The 18866-nt window shown below is 51.0% G+C and overlaps 1 protein-coding gene and 1 long non-coding RNA gene across 4 annotated transcripts in view; one reads left to right on the top strand and one right to left on the bottom strand.

Annotated features, from left to right (window-relative positions):
* Positions 1 to 12431, bottom strand: part of SNX30 (sorting nexin family member 30) — a 108681-nt gene extending 96250 nt beyond the window's left edge. For 2 of the 3 annotated variants that reach the window (XR_007122178.1, XM_047699068.1), the window contains exon 1: positions 11955 to 12430. Coding sequence is in view for 2 of the 3 variants with exons in the window: in XM_047699068.1 (XP_047555024.1) it covers positions 11955 to 12110 (156 nt within the window). In the remaining variant the exon portion in view is untranslated. Of the gene's footprint in view, positions 1 to 11954 lie in introns of all 3 variants that reach the window. The other variant, XM_047699069.1, reaches the window with a different exon arrangement.
* Positions 12432 to 12572: 141 nt separating this feature from the next.
* On the top strand, positions 12573 to 18210 carry LOC125084044 (uncharacterized). Its single transcript, XR_007122449.1, has 3 exons — positions 12573 to 13246; positions 13357 to 14091; positions 17763 to 18210. It is a non-coding gene; the product is annotated as an uncharacterized LOC125084044 (long non-coding RNA).
* The last annotated feature ends 656 nt before the right edge of the window (positions 18211 to 18866 follow it).

Genomic DNA, 18866 nt, shown 5'->3' with positions numbered 1-18866 from the left:
AAATCAAATAATCTGATAAAAAATTAGCAAAGGACTCAAATAGACATCTCTCCAAAAATATATATACAAATGGCCAGAAAGTGTAGGAAAAGACACTCAACAGCACCAGTCATCAAAGAAATATAAACCAAATGTTGTATCCATTAGGATGGCCACTTTTGTCAAAAGAACAGAAAATAGCTGGCACCTGGGTGGCCCAGTTGGTTAAGTCTGACTCTTGATTTCAGCTCTGGTCATGATCTCAGGGTTGTGAGATCGAGCCCCACCTTGGGTTCCACGCTGGGCATGGAACCTGCTTAAGATTCTCTCTCTCTCCCTCTGCCTCCCCCCACACCCTCACTCTCCCTCTCTAAAAAAGATTAAATTAAAATAAAATTAAAATTAAAAAATTTAAAGCTTTTAAAAAAAGAATAGAAAATTTCAAGTATTGGTAAGAATGTGGAGAAATTAGGACCCTTGTGTACTTTTAGTGGGATTATAAAATGGTACATCCACTACAGAAAACAGGATGAAAGTACCTCAAAAATTAAAAACAGAATTACCATATGATCCAGCAATCCCACTTCTGGGTTTATACTTCAAAACAAAAACAACAAAAAAAATGAAAACAGGATCACAAAGAGGTATCTGTACATCCATGTCCACTGAAACATTATATACAATAACTAAAAGGTAGAAGCAAACTGAATGTCCACCAGAAGATGAATGGATAAAGAAAATATGATCTATCCGTACAATGGAATATTATTCAGTCTTTATTTTTTTTTAAAGATTTTATTTATTTATTTGACAGAGATCGCAAGTAGGCAGAGAGGCAGGCAGAGAGAGAGGAGGAAGCAGGATCCCTGCTGAGCAGAGAGCCCGATGCGGGGCTCGATCCCAGGACCCTGAGATCATGACCTGAGCCGAAGGCAGAGGCTTTAACCCACTGAGCCACCCAGGAGACCCTTATTCAGTCTTTAAAAAGAAGAAAATCCTCTCACATACTGCAACATGGATGAGCCCTGAGATCATTATTCTAAGGAAATAAGATAGTTACAGAGACAAATACTATATGATTCTATTTCCATAAGGTATCTAAAGGAGAGGTATCATATTTATAAAGACAGAAAATAGAATGGTGGTTACCAGGTGTTGGGGGGGGAGGGAGTGTCTGCTAATGGGTAGGATGAGTTATCTTTGGGGTGATGAACATTCTAGAACTGGAAACTGGTGACAGTTGCACAACCTTGTGAATAAATTAAAACCATACACACTACATGCTTTTAAAAAGTGGATTTGAGGGGTGCCTGGGTGGCTCAGTGGGTTAGGCCTCTGCCTTCAGCTCAGGTCATGATCTCAGGGTCCTGGGATCGAGTCCCGCGTTGGGCTCTCTGCTCAGCAGGGAGCCTGCTTCCCCCTCTTTCTCTGCCTGCTGTTCTACCTGGTTGTGATCTCTCTCTCTCTGTGTAAAAAAATAAATAAAATCTTTAAAATTAAAAAATAGTGGATTTGATGGTATGTGATTTATATCCCAATTTTTCTTTTAAAAGGCAACTACACCTGAGGCACCTGGGTGGCACAGTCGGCTAAGCATCGGACTCTTGGTTTTGGCCCAGGTTGTGATCTCAGGGTCGTGAGATCAAGCCCCAAGTCAGCTCTGTGCTCAGTGGGGAGGGAGTCTGTTTGAGATTCTCTCTCTGCTTCTGCCCCTCCCTCTGCCTGCGTGTTCTCTTTCTAAAATAAATAAATAATTTTAAAAAAATAATAAAAATAAAATAAAAAATTAAAAGTCTTAAAAAATCTATAGTTTAATTTTTGACCTATTTCTCCCAAAATTTGTTTTATTCTTGCCATGATTATTCGGCCAGTCACTAAAACCCGTGACCCAAGAGTCTCCCTTGTAAGTAATCTCTTACTGTTTGCCTAACACACACAGCTCAGAGCTGCTCCAGAACCCTGAAGCTGGAAAGAGGGCTGACCTACTCTTTCAGACTCCTTCCCCAGCCACCCCGCAAGCCATGGTTGAACCTCTGGGTCCAGTTGATTGGTCTCAGGCAGGGTACAGGACCCGAGCCACGGCTCCCCGAGATTCCTCCCTGTGTAAGAGATTTACTCCCTCTCCAGAGGCACGGCTGTAAAATGGGAGGTCTGGGACCTGCCAGCTGCCCACTCCCTCCCTCACGGATAAAACTGCTCTGGAGCATGAAGCTGAACCGCAGGAACATTCAGAGCCCTGCTTCCCACTCCCGTGGCTCAAGTGAGACTGTTGATGGGTTCGCCCTTTTTTGCTTAAGTTAGTGAGAGCCTGATTTCTATCATTTGCAAACAGAACTCCAGAGCAATACACTCCCTGAAGTCAGGGAGTCAAAACTCCACTAAAGCTGCAGCCTTCTGCTCCAACCGTCTTCTGCCTGGACTCCCCACCTCTTGATTCCACCCACCTTATCCCAGCTAGGGGCTCAGTCTCGGTGACCTAACAAGTACGGCCCTGCACCTTCCCTGCTTAAAATCTAACTGGCCTCCCAGTCGTGTGGGACAGAGCCCTCGCCGTCTGCGGATCCAGACCTCCACCTGCCCACTAACTCCCTCTCCAGCTGCGCGACTCAGCCGCCCTCCCTGGGCCATTCCTGCGACCAGATACCGCCCAGCTTCGGCACGCGCTGGTTTTTCTGCTCCCGTTACTTTTCTTTGCTCTGTCTGTTTGTAAAACGTCTACTTCTCCACTCTCCACCTCAAACATCATTTCCTTGGGAAAAGCCACCCTTCTCTTAAGCAGGGTCACTCCCTACTTCTATCCCTGTACCTCACTCTCATAATAACTGTGGTGGAGACAGCCGGCGCCCGCCCGTGTCCCCTCGCCCTGACCACCTCAGGGCCCACTGGCCTGACTTCCAGCTGCCAGCGCCTGCGCTTCTTGGCCTGACTGCTTCCCCCGCGGTGCCCACCCACGGGGCAGACCGGAAAATGCTCGCGGATTCAATGCCCAACACGCCATCCATGCAGTGCGCAACCAGTGGCCGATAAAGGCTGCCTCGAAGACCCCCTGCCTCACCCCGGGTGTGGACAACCCAGGTGTGTGTTCTGCACAGGCTCCGAGGGGTGGAAACTGGTTCGGTGACTTATCTTTTTCGGGTGCCTTCCCTTGCCTGCCTCACTTCCCTTCATCCCTCCAGTAAACTCCTCGCGGTTAAACTCTCAGGGTCGGCTTCCCAGGCCATACAAACACCAGCATTTGCACAGCATTCACCGTCTGCCAGACACTGTCACTGCAAACGTGCATTCCATCTTCGGAACAGCCCCGTAAAGGTAACCCAGAATTTAGGTGGGGGACACTGAGGTTAGGAAACCTGCCCAAGGCCCCAGAGCTAGTAAATACAGTTCACATTTTTCACATTCCATTGGAACCATCTTTTTGCCATGTCTCCACAAGACCAAGGACCGCCTGAGGGGGTTCCTTTTTATTTTAATCTTCCTCAGTGCCCTCAGCATCCAGCAGAGCCAGGCCTACGAGTGCTTGCTCGGGACAGAAAGGTTTCCAAGGTGCCTGCTCTCTGCTCCCCGGACACGAGGTGTGTTTTTCTCGCCCCGGGGCCTTCGCTCCGGCAGGAGTCCTGAAACGACGCCGCTCCTCACAGCCCTCTGGCCCTGGTCCGCACACCCTCCTGCCAGCCACACACACACACACACACACACACACACACACACACACACACACACACACACACGACAGCCGCCCAACTGCTGCTGTGGCGGCCAAAGGGAGGAATTCTGTGGGGTGAGCGACGCGAGACCACATGGAACCCCCCATGCCTCATAAACAAACCGAGTCCCTCACACACGAGCCGATGCGCCTCTGCCGAGCTGTCTTGCGTTTTCACACAAAACATCTGTCCGCTTCCCTGTAACCTCCACTAAAACTCAAGTCTCCCCGATGCTAAATGTCTTCCCTCAACCCCGTCTTCCCTCCGGCCACCACCCTTCCCGTGACCAGTGCCACACCCCTGCTTCCCACACGCTCTGTCAGCTCACACCTCAGGGACAGCACCTCAGCGACTGCCACTCCGGCCGCCCCCTAGGGCTGGACTCCGGGTCTAGGCGTCTGTATGCTGAGGAAGAGCTTCCTGGGAGCCGCCTCTGGGCTAAGCCTTGAACTCTGAGGAGGCTTCCGAAGGTGGCGTTCAGACCCCTCCGTCCTGACTCCTGTCCTCAAACCGCACCCTAATGGTCTTCGTGCTCGCGCGCGCTCCGTGAGGGCGGCCAGGTGTCCCCGCTCTACCAAAACGAGGCAAAACTTGACATTTTCTCATCTTCCGTCCTGCAGGCCACCGCTCCGGACGAAGCCAGGCCAACACCTGCCTACGGGCTCGTCACTGCCAGCGCAGACCGTGCCGTCCGCCACTCAAAACCCCTCGAGGGCCGACTCCTGCCTGAAGAACAAGAGCTGACCTCCACATCAGTGCGCTCAAAGCAGTCTGGAGGGCTGCCCGCTCCTCACTAATCCCCACCCCCAGCCCCTCAAAACCCATCCCAACACACGACTCCACTCGATCCCATTCCAGCGGGCACAGGCCTTTCCCATCTCCGGAGCTGTGCTCAGGCTTCTCCCTCAGCCCGTGGTGCTTTCCCCGCCTCACACCTAAAAGGCCCCTCAGACTTCCAGGACCCGGTGAAAACACCCCCTCCGCCGCCTCAGCTGGCTGCAGACGTGCGCCCCGACAGTGGGGCTGACCGACAGGAACAAAGCCCCCCTCTTCAACAGTCCCAAAGTAAAACTCAACTCTCTCACTTCACATTTTAAGGTCAACCTATCTGTCAATATATATATATATATATATATATATATATATATATATATATATTTAAGTGTCAAGTGACAAAACCCAACTGAAAAGAGTGTCAGTAAAAGGGAATTCACAACCTACTGGAACCAAGCAGCAGCGCTGGCTTCGCGCATCATGGGCACAGGCGGGTCCAGGAATCAAGGGAGCCACGGGGCCTGCCACCCCCCTTTCTCTCCCAGCTCTCCTCTCCTCTCCAGCCTCTTCGTGAGCCCCTCTCCACATCGCAGCAAACACAGGTGCACAATCTTACAGGAAGAGACACCCTTCCCCCAGCGGCCATCCAAGCAAATCTAACGAAGACTGTTAAGCTCTCCTCGAGTCACACGTCCACCAAGGAAGCTATTTTGGCCAACGGAAGATGCTGATGAAAGACCAGAACACAGGATGAGAAGAGAAGCCGGGAAGCTTCTGCCTCTGCCCAGAGTCTTCTGCTCTGGTTCAAAGAGCATCCCCAGCAGCAGCTGCTTCCTCTCCGGGCCTCCCCTCCTCAGGGGACCCCACCCTTGTGGAGCCGCCCTGCCATGCTTCTAGTTCCCACGGAAGCTCAGAAGGGTTGTAACATCACCTCCTCTCGCTGACCCTCCGGCCCTGAGGGTGACAGCAGTTTCCTGCTGTTGCTGCTCTGTTAATCTCACCATCTTCTGCTTGACTTCTCGTGCCTTCCAAGGCCTATGTAACTAACTCCCTGTATTACAGCCTTTCGGTTTGAGATACCTACAGAGGTTTTTCACCCTGACGGGCTCACGACGGATACCAACGCAGACAAAGAACAGGCAGAAATGCGAAAGGAGATACGGAGAATACAGCCCCCAGGAGTAACCGCCGTCACCACCTCCCATTTATTAAAGGCTCCCCACGTATCAGGCACTACTCTAAGTGCAGACTCCCCAGAGCCTCACGTTGACCCCGTGCCAGAGCTGCTTCTGTTGTCCCCTCTTTACAGATGAGGAAACTGAGGCTCAGAGAGGTTAAATAATTTGCTGTTGCAAAGCCTGTAGGTAGGCAGCGCTGGGATTCAAACACAGCCAGTGTGCCTGGAAGCAGAAAGTGCTTCCAGAAGGAGGGTACTCGACAGCATCAAGGGCTAGAGGAAGAGGAGGTCAGGATAGCCGAGGACGATGAAGCGGCTACTGGATTTTGCAAGAAGGAAGTCACAAGTAAAGTCAGAAACCAGACAGCAGTGGGCTGAGGCGTGAGCGAGGAAGACAGGAAGGGCAGACCGTGCCTTCAAAGAGTTCCACTGTGAGGAGGAGTCACAAAAGAGATCCTGAGACGGGGAAGAAGAAAGACTCACAGCAGAGTTTTCTTCACTCCTCGTTTGTTTTACAAGTGAGGGGTGACCTGAGTGTGTTTCAGTACTGATGGAATGAGCCAGGCGAGAGGGAGCGTGAGGACACAGGAACAAATGAGGGTGACAAACAGAGCAAAGGTCTCAGAGGCCAGACAGGGCGGGCCACGGGGTGGCAGAGAGGCCTAGAATCCCGTCTGTCTTCTCATCAGCAGAACGGGAGGGCGGAGGAGAGGGGCGGAAGGTGTGAGCGACAGAGCCTCTGTGGAAAGGACGGAGGGCCCAGCACCACTGAGGCCCCAGCTGGGGTTGGTTCCCATGAACTGACCCGGGCAGTGATTCGCAGGCTGTGTTCGCACCCCAGGTGTAGGCAAAAGACCTGAACCCGAGGAATGATCCAGGCTGGGTGTAAAGGAAGGAGAGCAAGGGAATGGAGGCCGGGACCTGGCAGGAGGCGGAGGAGCGGTGCACGGTGAAGGAGGGAGGCAAGCAGAGGCAGTCAGCGAACAGGTGCAGTCGGTCCTTGCTGACTGGGAGCGGGGAAGGCAAGAGAAGATGGTATCTCATGGCACTGACTCAAAGCCCAAACCATTCCGGGTATTCCAACGCAAGGGTGTGGCCAGGAGAGGGCAGCTGAACTGAAAAAGAGGTCAAGGTGTGTGGAAATAAAGTCAAGAAACCAATAGTTTTGAAGGTTTGAACAGGGTCTTTTTTTTTTTTTTTTAAGATTTTATTTATGTATTTGACAGAGAGATCACAAGTAGGCAGAGAGGCTGGTAGAGAGAGAGGAGGGGAAGCAGGCTCCCTGAACAGGGTCTCTTGAGGGGAGGGTATGATTTGAGAAGACAGTGAGTTGAGGTCTAGGGATTTTTTTTTTTTTTTTTTTTTTTTTTGAAAGAGAGGTGGAGGGGCACCTGGGTGGCTCAGTGGGTTAAGCCTCTGCCTTTGGCTCAGGTCATGATCCCAGAGTCCTGGGATGGAGCCCCACATCGGGCTCTCTGCTCAGCAGGGAGCCTGCTTCCCCCTCTCGCTCTCTCTGCCTGCCTCTCTGCCTGCTTGTGATCTCTCTGTCTCTCTCTCTGTCAAATAAATAAATTAAATCTTTAAAAAAAAAAAAAAAGAAAGAAAGAAAGAGAGGTGGAGCAGAAGCAGCCTCCCCATGGAGCAGGGAGCCTGACGCGGGGCTCAATCCCAGGACCCTGGGCACGGAAGGCAGAGGCTTAACCATCTGAGCCACCCAGGCTCCCCAAGGTCTAGAGATTTTAATGAGTTAGAAACAACAGGTAATGAAAAAGTCATGGAAGTCCTGTAAAATGGACATTTGTTTCTGCTTGTCCCCCATTCGGGGGACAGCAGCGTCCTGATTCTGCTTTGGAAACCACCTCCATCCTCCCCCAGCTCACACAGGGCTCCTAAGATACTAACAATATTCTCTTAAACTGGGGGATAGGAGGAACAGGAGTATTTTTTGTTCTTTAAACTGTATAGATACATTTTATCCTTTAAACATTTTATGTACTTTATATGTACATTTCACCATTCAAATGCACAGACCTACAAAACACTTCCTTTCTCCATGCTCTAAAGATAAGGATCTGCGTCAGGTCTGGGCAATCAGTTAACAAAGCTTGGTTCCATTGCCTGACCCAATTGAGGCTCCCGAGACACCAGCCCAGGGCTTTGGCTGGGGCTATCAGGAAAGAGGTATGCTCTTTCTGCTGAAATTGTGAGGCTTATTTGTAGAACATATCCCTTTGCTAGCCTGAGAATAAAACTAACACAGAAGAAAGCAGAGCCAAGAGACAGAGAGTGACAGATTTCCGATATCATTTAAATACCTAGCTCCAGCCACTTCTGAAGCCAAACTATCTGGGGCTTTTCAAAGATTTTTTTTTCCTTTGCCAGTCTGCATTTGGTTTATGGCCTTTTAACTAAAAGGAAATGAATTTCAGTGCAATAGCCAAATAAAGGGCTCTCAATTCAACAGCCTGCATGACCTTCTTCAATATGTAAGTCAGATCAAGTCCTCCTTCCACTCAAGACCCTGAATGTGGCCTCAAAGCAAAGGCCAACATTCTCAGGGTGGCCTATGAGACCCTCCATGGTCTGACCCTCCCCTCTCTGCTGTACGTCAACAACTCTCCATTGTCCATTCTGCCCCAGCCACAGTGGCCTCTGGGCTCTTCCACAACACACCAGGCAGATGCCTGTGAGCCTCCAGCTGGACACTCCTCCAGACATCCACTTGCTAACTCCCTCCCTCACCTCCTCCACGTCTCTAAAATCTCCAGTTCTCAGGAAGGCCTATCCAAATCTTCCTCCCACAGCCAGTAATCATGAACCCCCTCCCCAACCTACTTCTTCTCCCTCCCACAGCATGTATTACATAACATAGGACATACTCACTGAGAAGTACCCAGTGAGGGCAGGGGTCTTCAACTGGCTGACTCTGCTCAAGTTCCTGGAACAGTGCCTGTCTCCTGGTAGGCCCTCAGATAAGTGACTAACCAATAAAATGACATGGGCCTCCGGGGAGAAGAGCTTGGTTTGCAAAGGGCAGTGGGGAGAAGGGGACACCGACCCCCATCTTCTGATACTGATATAAGCGGAGTAGGGGACGGAAAGACACCTCCACTCTGAAGACTCCACTCTGAAGAAGGAGAAGCCATCACTGAAAAGGGCAGAAAGTAGGCGGAAGAGTTGAGTGGAGAGGTTGAGGATGTGGGAAGGGGTGTTAACCACAGCTGGGCCTAGAGTGGGCTCAGTATATGAGTGTTGGGAGGGACACAGAAGCTTGGAGCCTGAGCCAGGGGAGAAGTAGCCCAGAGTGGTTTGCAGATGAAAGACAGACAAGAGTCAGGCCAAGTGGTTTATTTACATTTTAGGTGGAGATGAAGTTTGTAGTGATAGAAGGCCTGGTGAGGCATGGAAAGAATTAGTCCTAGCAACCCTTGGAAGATAGGAAGGATTCTCCCATGACTCCAAGGTTTGAATGATTTTAGAAGTTAGTGGATGAAAAGCCATCATATTTGGTTGTTGTTTCCATCTCCCGCAAGCATCACAGACACCACCCAGAAGTGTCTGCGGGGCCAAACCACGAGGCTTCCATTCTTGGCAACATCCTGGGTCCAGAGAAAGCAATTCCCCTCCGTATAATACAACAACCCTGCGCCATGAGCAGCCTGTCAAACCCTCATTCTCCAAGCCCAGAACAGACTCTGAACCAGGCATCCAGGGTCACAACTCCATTGTCCAAAAAGACGAGAAAACAGGTTTCTTTTCAAAGACAGATCACAGCACTCAGCTTTCCTCCCTGTCCTCCAATGGCCCCCATGCTGCCAGGGCAAGAGAAAGAGGCCAAAGTGAAGGCTTCCTTCTCCTCACTCACCTCAGTTGAATGCTAGCTTCTCTCTACAGAAATTTCCCCACAGTCACTAGAACACACGTGCATGCCAAGATTCAAGGAAAATGTTACTTCCAGTCAGGGAAAGAAATTACATTACTTAACCTCTAAGGAAAAGTGGCTTACTATAAATCAGGCCCTTGGGAGTGATGTCATTTTGATGCTTCTTACGGCTGTAAGGAGACTTAATAAATATTCAATAATTATTAATAACAGCTTCAAGATGGTATTTCTCACAGAACTGTCCCTGTAAAGAAAGCCAGCAGTAATTAGACCTGGGCCTGACTTCCCGCCCACCAACAAGCTCTTAGTGGTACAAGGCATTTGTCCTGCCAGTATTTATTAGGAAAATGCCCATATTTCTGAGACAGGTATCTGCCAAGAGTGGATCATTAAGCCAATGTTTAAATCATTGGGGACACCTGGCTGGCTCAGTCAGAAGAGCATATGACTCCTGATCTCAGCATCATGACTTGAGCCCCACACTGGGTATAGCAATTACTAAAAATAAGGGTAACAGTAGCAATAATAATATTAATAGTAAATACAAATTTTTAAAAAATAAATAAAATAGCCATCAGCGGCAACCAGCATTCAAGATGGCTCCCATATTTATACCACCTGGTATTCATACCCTCTTCCCACTTTGTACTAGCATTGGTCTGTGTGACAAACAGAATATGGCAGAATCATGTCACTTCCAAAATTAGCTTATACAAGAGTATAGCTTGAGTCCTGGGATCTCTTGCTCTCTTGGACCACTTGTTCTGGGGGAAAGCTAGCTGCCATGTCAAGCAGCCCAATAAAGAGGAGCTAAAACCTGCCAACAGCCGAGTAAGTGAGCTTGGAAGCAAATCCTCCCCAAAACCAGCCTTCAGATGACCCAAGCTCTGGTCAACACTTTGACTGCCACCTCAGTAGAGACCTGAGGACAGAACCACCCAGCCTAGCTGCTCCTAGATGACACTACTGACCCCCACACACTATTTTCAGTACTAAGTTTTGGAGTAATTTGTTACACAGCCATAGATAATAAATTCACTATCCTGGGAAGGAAATCAGAAGGTTCAACTTCAGTCCCTGTCCTACATGCCTGTAGGAATCATTTCTCGGTCTAGGAGAAAGCAACAAATTATTTATCCAGTCACTCAACAATTGCTTATTGAATGCCAAATACACACAAGGTATTTCCAAGTAACACAACCCTTCATATAGTGTATCATTTATAAAATAAAGAGAAATAATCACAAACACCAACACACCGACCTCAAACTGCTCAATCCATTGGTTTCATTCGCTTTTTAAGTCCTTTTGCTCCTAACCCTCTACTCTCCACTCCTGGCTTTCATAAACTCTTTAAGGTACACCAAGTTCCCCATCATATCTATCTTGAGTCCTCCGTGCACTAATACACTCATTTTTACTGTACCACATGCCCTCCAATCTATGGGGTAAAGAATTAGGTCGTCCGGTCCCATTTAACATTGGGATTAGGAGGAATTCATTTAGTATTTTACCAGGAAGAGGGAATCCTGATCACAAATGTTAAGACCAATTCTAATTTCTGCAATTAGTGAGTAGGTGGCCGCAGCAGGGCTGACAGAATCACAGCTCAAGCTCTGGTCACAGCTGAAATGGCGGGGGTGGGGTGGATGCCGCCCCTTAACCCTTCGCGGGACTCTGCGGTCTCTCAAAGCAACACCAGAATTATGCTGCTCTAAGAAAATCAGGAGCCTCCTCCGGCACAAAGAAGGTCAAAGGGCGAGCTTCTTCCCACCAACCACAAAACGGGCCTCTGCCAAAGCTAACCAGTGTGGAGGGCCGTCAGAGGTGAACCGAGCCCCAGACGGAAAACCACAGCGAGACTCTTCCCTCGCCGGCTGGGGTCTGAGTCAGGTGACTCCGGAGGGCACACAGCAAACCTAAACAAAGATCACTCCCCACATGACAGAGCGTGGGGAAAATGACTCTGGCAGTAACACCAAGGCTGCCAGTCCTACCACGGAAAACCATGAACTCTTGCTCCTTTGCAGTCCCAGGAAAGTGGGGAGCTACAAGTTACCCAGCAGCTCAGCCTTCGGGGATGCTCCTGGAGGAACCTGGGACCCCCCCCCAATCCCAGGACTCAGGCGCCGGGCACCGCACACCCGCCAGCGGCCCCAACACGCGGGCAGGACCCCTCCCCACCAGCTGTCACTGGCGCCCGCGCTCCGTCACAGCCGGGCATGCCCGCCCCCTCCGGCCGCTCTCCGCGCCGCTACGACCCCGCGGGGGCGGCAGGGAGGGACGCTTTTGCCAAAGGCTCTGGGGCCCAGGGCATGCCCGCCCCCGGGCAGGGGCGCCAGGGTGGGCGCGGCCCGGCGCCCAGAGGGAGCTGCGGGTCCACCATCCCCCGCGAGAGCGAAATGCGCCTCCCGGTCCCCAGCCCCGTGCGCCCCACCTTGTCGCCGAAGCTGCGGGCCATCAGCAGGTCCGGGCTGGGCGTGCTGTCGCCGCCCACGGCCTCCTCGCTGCTGGAGCCGGCCAGCGGGTGCGGCATGTCGAGGAGGGAGTGGGGCCCGGTGGACGGCAGGCCCTTGGGGGGCCCGCCCGACATGGCGCGCACGGCTCGGGACGCGCCGCCGCCGCTTCCTCCTGTGCCCGCCGCGGCGGGCTCCCCCAGCGCCCGCGCCCAGGCCCCGCTCGGCCGCGGTCGGTCGGAGGCCCTGCACCGGCCGGGCGGGGAGCCGCCGCCGCTGCCGCCACCCGCCGGCTTGTCTCTGGCCGCGCGCGGCCGGGCCGGGCCGGGCTGTGCTGGCTGTGCGGGGCTGTGCGGGGCTGGGCTGCTCCGCACCGCGTACCCCCTCTCCGCGCCCGAGCCCGCCGCGGTTCGCTCGCACCTCGGCCGGGGGCGCCCAGCCCGCTCCGCCACGCCGCCCAGCCCGTTGGCGGCCCCGCCCCCGCGGCGCCTCGGCCGGCCCCCGAGGCGGGAGGAGGCGGGAGGGGAGGGGGACGGGGAGGCGCGCTCGAAGCCCCGCCCCCGCCCGCCGCCCCGCAGGAAGTGCGCGCGGAGCCCTCGGCCGCTGTCCTCCGCGTGGCCCGCCTTGCCTGCGAGAGGCCGCCCTGGGGGTCGCGGCGCGTCGTCCCCAGACAAATGTTTAACGGAAATCAGCGGTGGGAAAAGACGTTGGAGCATCCTGTTCCATTCCACCTGCGTTTACCGAGGCGTCCGCGGCCGCCACGCGCGGGGCTGGGGGCTTTGGGGCCCGCACGTGAGTCGGGATCTTCTGGCCTCGAAGATAACCCAGAATGGAAGGAATTACGCCGCGTATTATAAGAATGGCATAAAAGGCTCTGGGGCGCAGAGGAGCTGGAGGACATGGGGTGGGGAACCTAGAAGGGAATTCAAGGAGGCAGTGGGAGGTTTCTTCCCAGGCACGCCGAGATTCCCAGGCCATCTTGCTTCTGCAGTGGAGCCCGCTGTGTGTAAGGCTAACCTCAGTGAGCCTCAGACAAGACAGGGAGCGCTACACATGATGTAGGATTCAAACTCACACCTTCACCCTGCTGCCCTTTGGGAGAACTGTATTTTTCCTGCGTTTGTGCTTCCTTTCCAGGCCTTTGGCTGAGCTGAATTCTCATATTTATTTGTTAGAGTGGAGAGAGTCAAAGCGTTACGTGAGCTCTTGGGGGTGGCAATTCACCTCCTTTTCCCACCTTACCTGGTTCTCCAGCTTCTTTTCTTAGGAACAGGTCAGTAGAGGGCATCAGTCCGCACAAGCAAGGATGGCTTCTAGCAAAATAGAGGGCAGGGTGGCTCACTGTGAGGGTGTACTTTTCCTGTCGATTTCCAACCTCTTTAGGTCTGTCCAGTTTCACCTGACAAATTTTGAAGTTGGAATTCACCGTGTTCTCCGCCTCACCTTTATGGCCAGACAAGTTATACTTCAACAAGAGGAGAGTGCAGAGCGTTGAACCTGATCCAGAATATCGCTCAGACACCCCCTGAGCTTCAAAGACTGTCCCTTATTTCCCCTGGTGTAATTCGCTGGGCCTTAGTCCTCAAGTGATCATCTTCTCTCTCTCTCCCCCACACGGGTCTGCCTTGGTAGGGGAGAACAGGATTCAGAGGGCACTGGCAACTATTTTAAATGCTGCCTCTGTCTACCTCACAAGAAGTCTGGTCCTCCTAGAGGTGGGTAAAATTAATACTTTTATATTCAAGGGTTGCTTACGACTACTACGGACCCTATGAACTGTTCTCATTAGCATCAAAATAAATAGCACGGCTATAAGGAGAATCAGTGTTCTATAGATGGATAACACAGGTGTCTCTTACTGGATAGTGTTATTTATTTTAACAAGCCGGCCACTTTAACCTAACTGCTTACTTTATGAAGACTCCGCTCAGCTTTCTCCTCAGGTCACCAGGGAAGAGTGAAAAGAGAGCTACATTTGGACTCCTGCTAGTCACTACAAGTGTGTGACCATGAGCAAGTTACCTAACTAACCTTCACGAACCCGTTTCCTAACCTAGAAAGGAGGAGGGAACAGGTAATAACAGCTGCATTGGTGGTGGCTGTGGAACAGCATATTCGGTAAGTAACGAGCAAAATGCTCGTGTAGAAGAGACATTCCCTAAATGTTCATTCCCTTCCTCTCTGTCAGGTTTTCTCTGCTGTTGTTACAAAATGATAATCCTAGAGTTTTCATAACTGAACGTGCTGCACTCCAAACTCCTCTATTTGTTTGGGTCGGACTGCCATTTTTCTGTGCTCCTATCAAAAACAAACAGCCCCCAGAAAACCAGAGTTCCTAAAAGGCCATATGAAAGAGTTTATTCATTTATTTTTCCCGTTTCCTGGTTGGTCAGTGGCATCTGGCCACAACGATCCGGTGGGCAGTCATCAAAACTAAAGAAAGTGAACTTCTATGGAAAACATTTTGGTATGAAGTTTCCACCATTCAAATTTAGCCCAGGACTGCCTACTCATACTCACCACTTCCTGTTGTATTTCAGTGTTCCTTGTGGTGGGAAATTGTCCCTGAAATAACGTTAAGTGTCCTAGAGTATGTAACTATGGCTCTACTGAAAGTTTTCAGAGCAACATGGTGGGAAGGAAGAAACGTGAAGTTTGTATATCTGAATAGAAGGTTGTAGTGTTTGTCGGAATTTCTGGAGGGAAGCTTGGATCTCTAGGGCTGAGCTGTGAGGAAGAATGAACTGGATGAGACGTGCCTGGGGATACCGGGGAGATGCCACCAGGACCTAAGAACGCAGGATGGGGTGGGCCTTCCACCACCCACAGGGAATCTTAGGCGCTTAGGCAGGCACCTTTCAGGAAACAGGGCCTCGAACCCCAGAATTCGGTAAGTTTGCCAAGCTGGAATCCTGTAAACCTCACTAGCAAGTCTGTCAGGGCTTTCCGTGAGCACCCAGACTGCGGACCTCAGAAACAAAGCAGAGTCCCAACAAAGCGTTCCCTCTTTCTCTCCCCTGGTACAGCATGTGCTTAGGCCTTATTCATGTTTGTGTTAGCTGCTTATCCTCTCCTGGTTTTTAATACAATCGTTGCTTTATTTTATATGGCATCCCAAAGCCTGCCTCAGAATAACACCACCACTTCTGAAGTGGACGGCTGAGGAGGACAAAGGAGGTTTTCAAAGAGTTTTCAGAGTGACATGTAGAAAGCCACAGAAGGCTGTCTCAAACAAGAGGGGCCACTGAGAAGACACCATCGCCAACACAGGCAAAATTGTGTGGACAGTTTAATAGCCAGTGATGTCCCAGGAAAAAGCGAGGGCCAGCAGGTCCACTTGAGGCCAGGATCTGAAGAGTTTTGCAAACAAGAAATTGGACCTTGCCCCAGAATAGGAGAGAGGCTTGTGGGTAGTGATAGGATCACTTTATACTTCCATATCAAAACTCCTGGCCTCAAAAGCATACAGACCCTCTGGCGGTGGATAATGTGACACAGACTGTGGAGTCGGTGCCCCAGATCCACCTGTGAATTTGTCAAAAGGCAAATTTTTGGACCCCACCCAAGAGATTCCAATTCCAGGCTGGGCCTGGAATCGACATTTTTCCACAAACCCTGAGGTAACACGGATACTGGTCTATATGCTGTACTCCCAGAGACACTCTCTGAGCTCCACCCCTCGCTCTAAACCGTAAGATGACATTCCAAACCACCTTTGACAAACAGCATTCTTAAAGTGCTTGCTTTGGAGAAATTTCTTGTTTGCTGAAAAGTTTCTTAAAAGACAAATTTCTCTTAACAAAATTCTACTTCTGCCCTGTCTATGGTTCCTTTTCTGGAGCATCTACCAGGCACTTAAAACTGGGGAGAAGAGCGTAGATGAACAAAACCATCTATTGACAGATTCATTTCATAGCTCTGTGACATGCCTCCCCATGGAGTGGATATTTTTCAGAGTCCCCCCGCTCCAATGTTCTCTGAATGGCCCTGCAAACTCCCAGCAACTGGACTTCATCCAGCCCTAGCAGTGTCATCCACCACCCTCACAAGTGGTACCTGCTACCCGGCCTTCTTCACAAGCAGGCTCTGGGGGGCGGGGGTGTGCGTAAGCTTCTATGGAGGCTACCGGTAGACAGTGTGACCTGGAGAAGAAACCAAGCTGACCAGTCCTGGCATTGAGTCTCATTAGCCGTGAAAAGAAGGAAAACCTATTTTCTGACTGTGTACTCCAGGATAGTTTTTGGTTTCATCACTGGGCGTGCCCCTTAAAAGGCCATCTAGAAGGTAAACACCCAGACATCCTATGACCCAGGAGTTCCACTCCCAGAACACAACAGAAATGCATGTATGTATTCATCAAAAGATGAGATTTGAGACTTTCCACAGCGGCGCTCTTTGGAAGAGCCCACACTAAAAACTGTCAGCAGTGGTATAGTCACTCTAGGGAATGTTAGAGGGCAAGGACAGGGGAGGAACAGAATGGTGAGTGAATCTCACGAACACAGGTTTTAAAAAAATCCCTATGACAGGGGGCCTGGGTGGCTCAGTTGGTTAAGCGGCTGCCTTCGGCTCGGGTCCTGGGATCGAGCCCTGCATCGGGCTCCCTGCTCAGCGGAGAGCCTGCTTCTCTCTTTCCCTCTGCCTGCCGCTCTGCTTACTTGTGCTCTCTCTCTAGCTGTCTGTCAAATAAACAAAATATTTTTTTAAAAAATCCCTATGCCTTAGGGAGATGGAGAGGAGATGGGAGTTGAGGGAAATTGGAAGGGAAGGTGAACCATGAGAGACTATGGACTCTGAAAAACAACCTGAGGGTTTTGAAGGGGCGGGGGGTGGGAGGTTGGGGGAGCCAGGTGGTGGGTATTAAGGAGGGCACGGATTGCATGGAGCACTGGGTGTGGTGCAAAAACAATGAATACTGTTATGCTGAAAAGAAATTTAAAAAAATCCCTATGCCTAAGGTGGGGAAGAGGGGGTGGCAGGGAGGAGTTTGGGGAGGGACTAAACTCATGACCCCGAGATCTAGAGCTAATGTTTTACTGACGGAGCCATCCAGGTGCCCCTCACGAACACAATGCTGAATGAAAGAAGCCTGTCTGTCAAATAAATAAATACAATCTTTAAAAAAAAAAAAAAAAAGCCAGATACAAAAGAGTGTCTACTCGGGGTGCCCGGGTGGCTCAGTCAGTCCAGCGTCCCACTCTTGATCTCAGCTCAGGTCTTGACTTCAGGCTCGTGAGTTCAAGCCCTGCGTTGGGTTCCACGCTGGCCACGGAGCCTACTTAAAGAAAGAGCATCGACTTTATGACTGCCACTTGTCTGAAGTTCAAAACCAGGCACAACTGAAGTGCGGTCGTAGAAGTCAGAATAGCGCGACCTTCGCGGGAGTTTCAGGAGGACTGATAACGTGGTTTCTTGACCTGGGAGCTGGTTCACACGATGCATTCAGGATTTGTAAGCCTTTATGTTAGGCTTCAGTCCAAGTATGTACTATTCAGTCCAAGTAATGTATTTAAAAAAGGCAACGAGTCTATGCCCCTCACTTCATAAATGAGGAAGTTGAGGCCCAGAGATATTAAGTAACCTGTTCAAGGGCAATCAACCTGTCCTACTGTTAAGTGCTTCCGTCCATTTGGACGCCCAGTGCTTCACATGTGGGCTTGGGCAATGCTGGTTTAAGTAAAAGGTAAAGGAGCGAGGACCGAAGGAAGAAAAAAGAGTGTGGAGTCAGCAGCTGCTATTTACCGACCAGTTGCCTGCTCAGTGCCCTGTTTCCCTTCCTCCCTCCACAGGCAGGCTTGTGAGGGCGGCATGCCCGGAGCTGCTACAGCCATCTTGTGGCCGTGAGCGGGGACATCCCCACTACTTGGACATCCCTGAGCCCTGGCGCCTGGATCCAGACTTCTTCAGTAAAAAGTCAACCTCCCTCGGGTCCCAGACAGTTGAACTGGGATCCCTGGGACATGCAGCTGAACTCATGCGGAGGGATTCAGGAGAAGAGGCAATCAAGCAGGCAGGAAAGGGTCTCAGAAGACAGCCCCCTTCTGTGGGCAGCAACGTCCCTCCGTGGCATGCATTCTCAAAGGGGGCAATACTGTCCCCAAAGGGGGTAAAAACTGTTTCTTGGGGTCACAGTAGAGGAAACAAGTCTTAGAGATTACAATGGTTTATGGATCTATCTCCAAAGCGAACCCAGCAACATTTTATTCCTTAATATATAATTTTTCGTGTTTAGGCAAATGGAAACTGACTTCATTTTTCTCACTTAAGGGTAGTGATAAGGAAAAAAGGTTGAGAAACACTGCTCTCTCAAGCAGGAAACACTGTAAAACAGAAGAGGAATAGAGAGTTTCTGGCTTCCAAAGGCAGAGGTCCTGGGCTTTCCCAAAGCCTCAGAATTCCACCAGCTCTTCCCAGACCCTTAGCCCAGGCTTGCCACTGTGATAAGTCTAGCCAGGCCTGCTCCTCCCAGGCCCTCCTGTGCTTTGTAACCCAGGTGATAAAGGCACACGCAGGCCCACAGTCTCATCCTCATTACACAGAGGAAGGAGTCTGCAGACAGGAGGCCTCATCTTTCTGCAGGACCTTTGGGCAGCATAGCAAGATGGTGTGGGGGACACAGCCAAGAAATTACACTCAGCACCCACACTGTTGGCCCAGGTGAGGTGACTTGCTAAAGGCAGGGCTTCCCCCATATGGCCATGGAGATAAGGTAATTGATCATGCGGAAACGGCAGGTTTTCTGACCGGCAGAGCAGGAGGCGTGGTCTACCCATTTGGGGCCTCTTGTGATGGGGCAGGCAACCCCCTGTCACCACCGACTCATGAAGAAAACAGCAGATTCAGGAAGCCGTGCTCACCACACACCCATTAGTCTGATTCTGTTTACTGGGACA

Source organism: Lutra lutra, chromosome 13, assembly GCF_902655055.1.
Source record: "Lutra lutra chromosome 13, mLutLut1.2, whole genome shotgun sequence".
NCBI classification, from domain to species: Eukaryota; Metazoa; Chordata; class Mammalia; order Carnivora; family Mustelidae; genus Lutra; species Lutra lutra.
The sequence above is the reverse complement of the archived record's forward strand: the minus strand, read 5'-3'. Positions and strand labels throughout refer to the sequence as shown.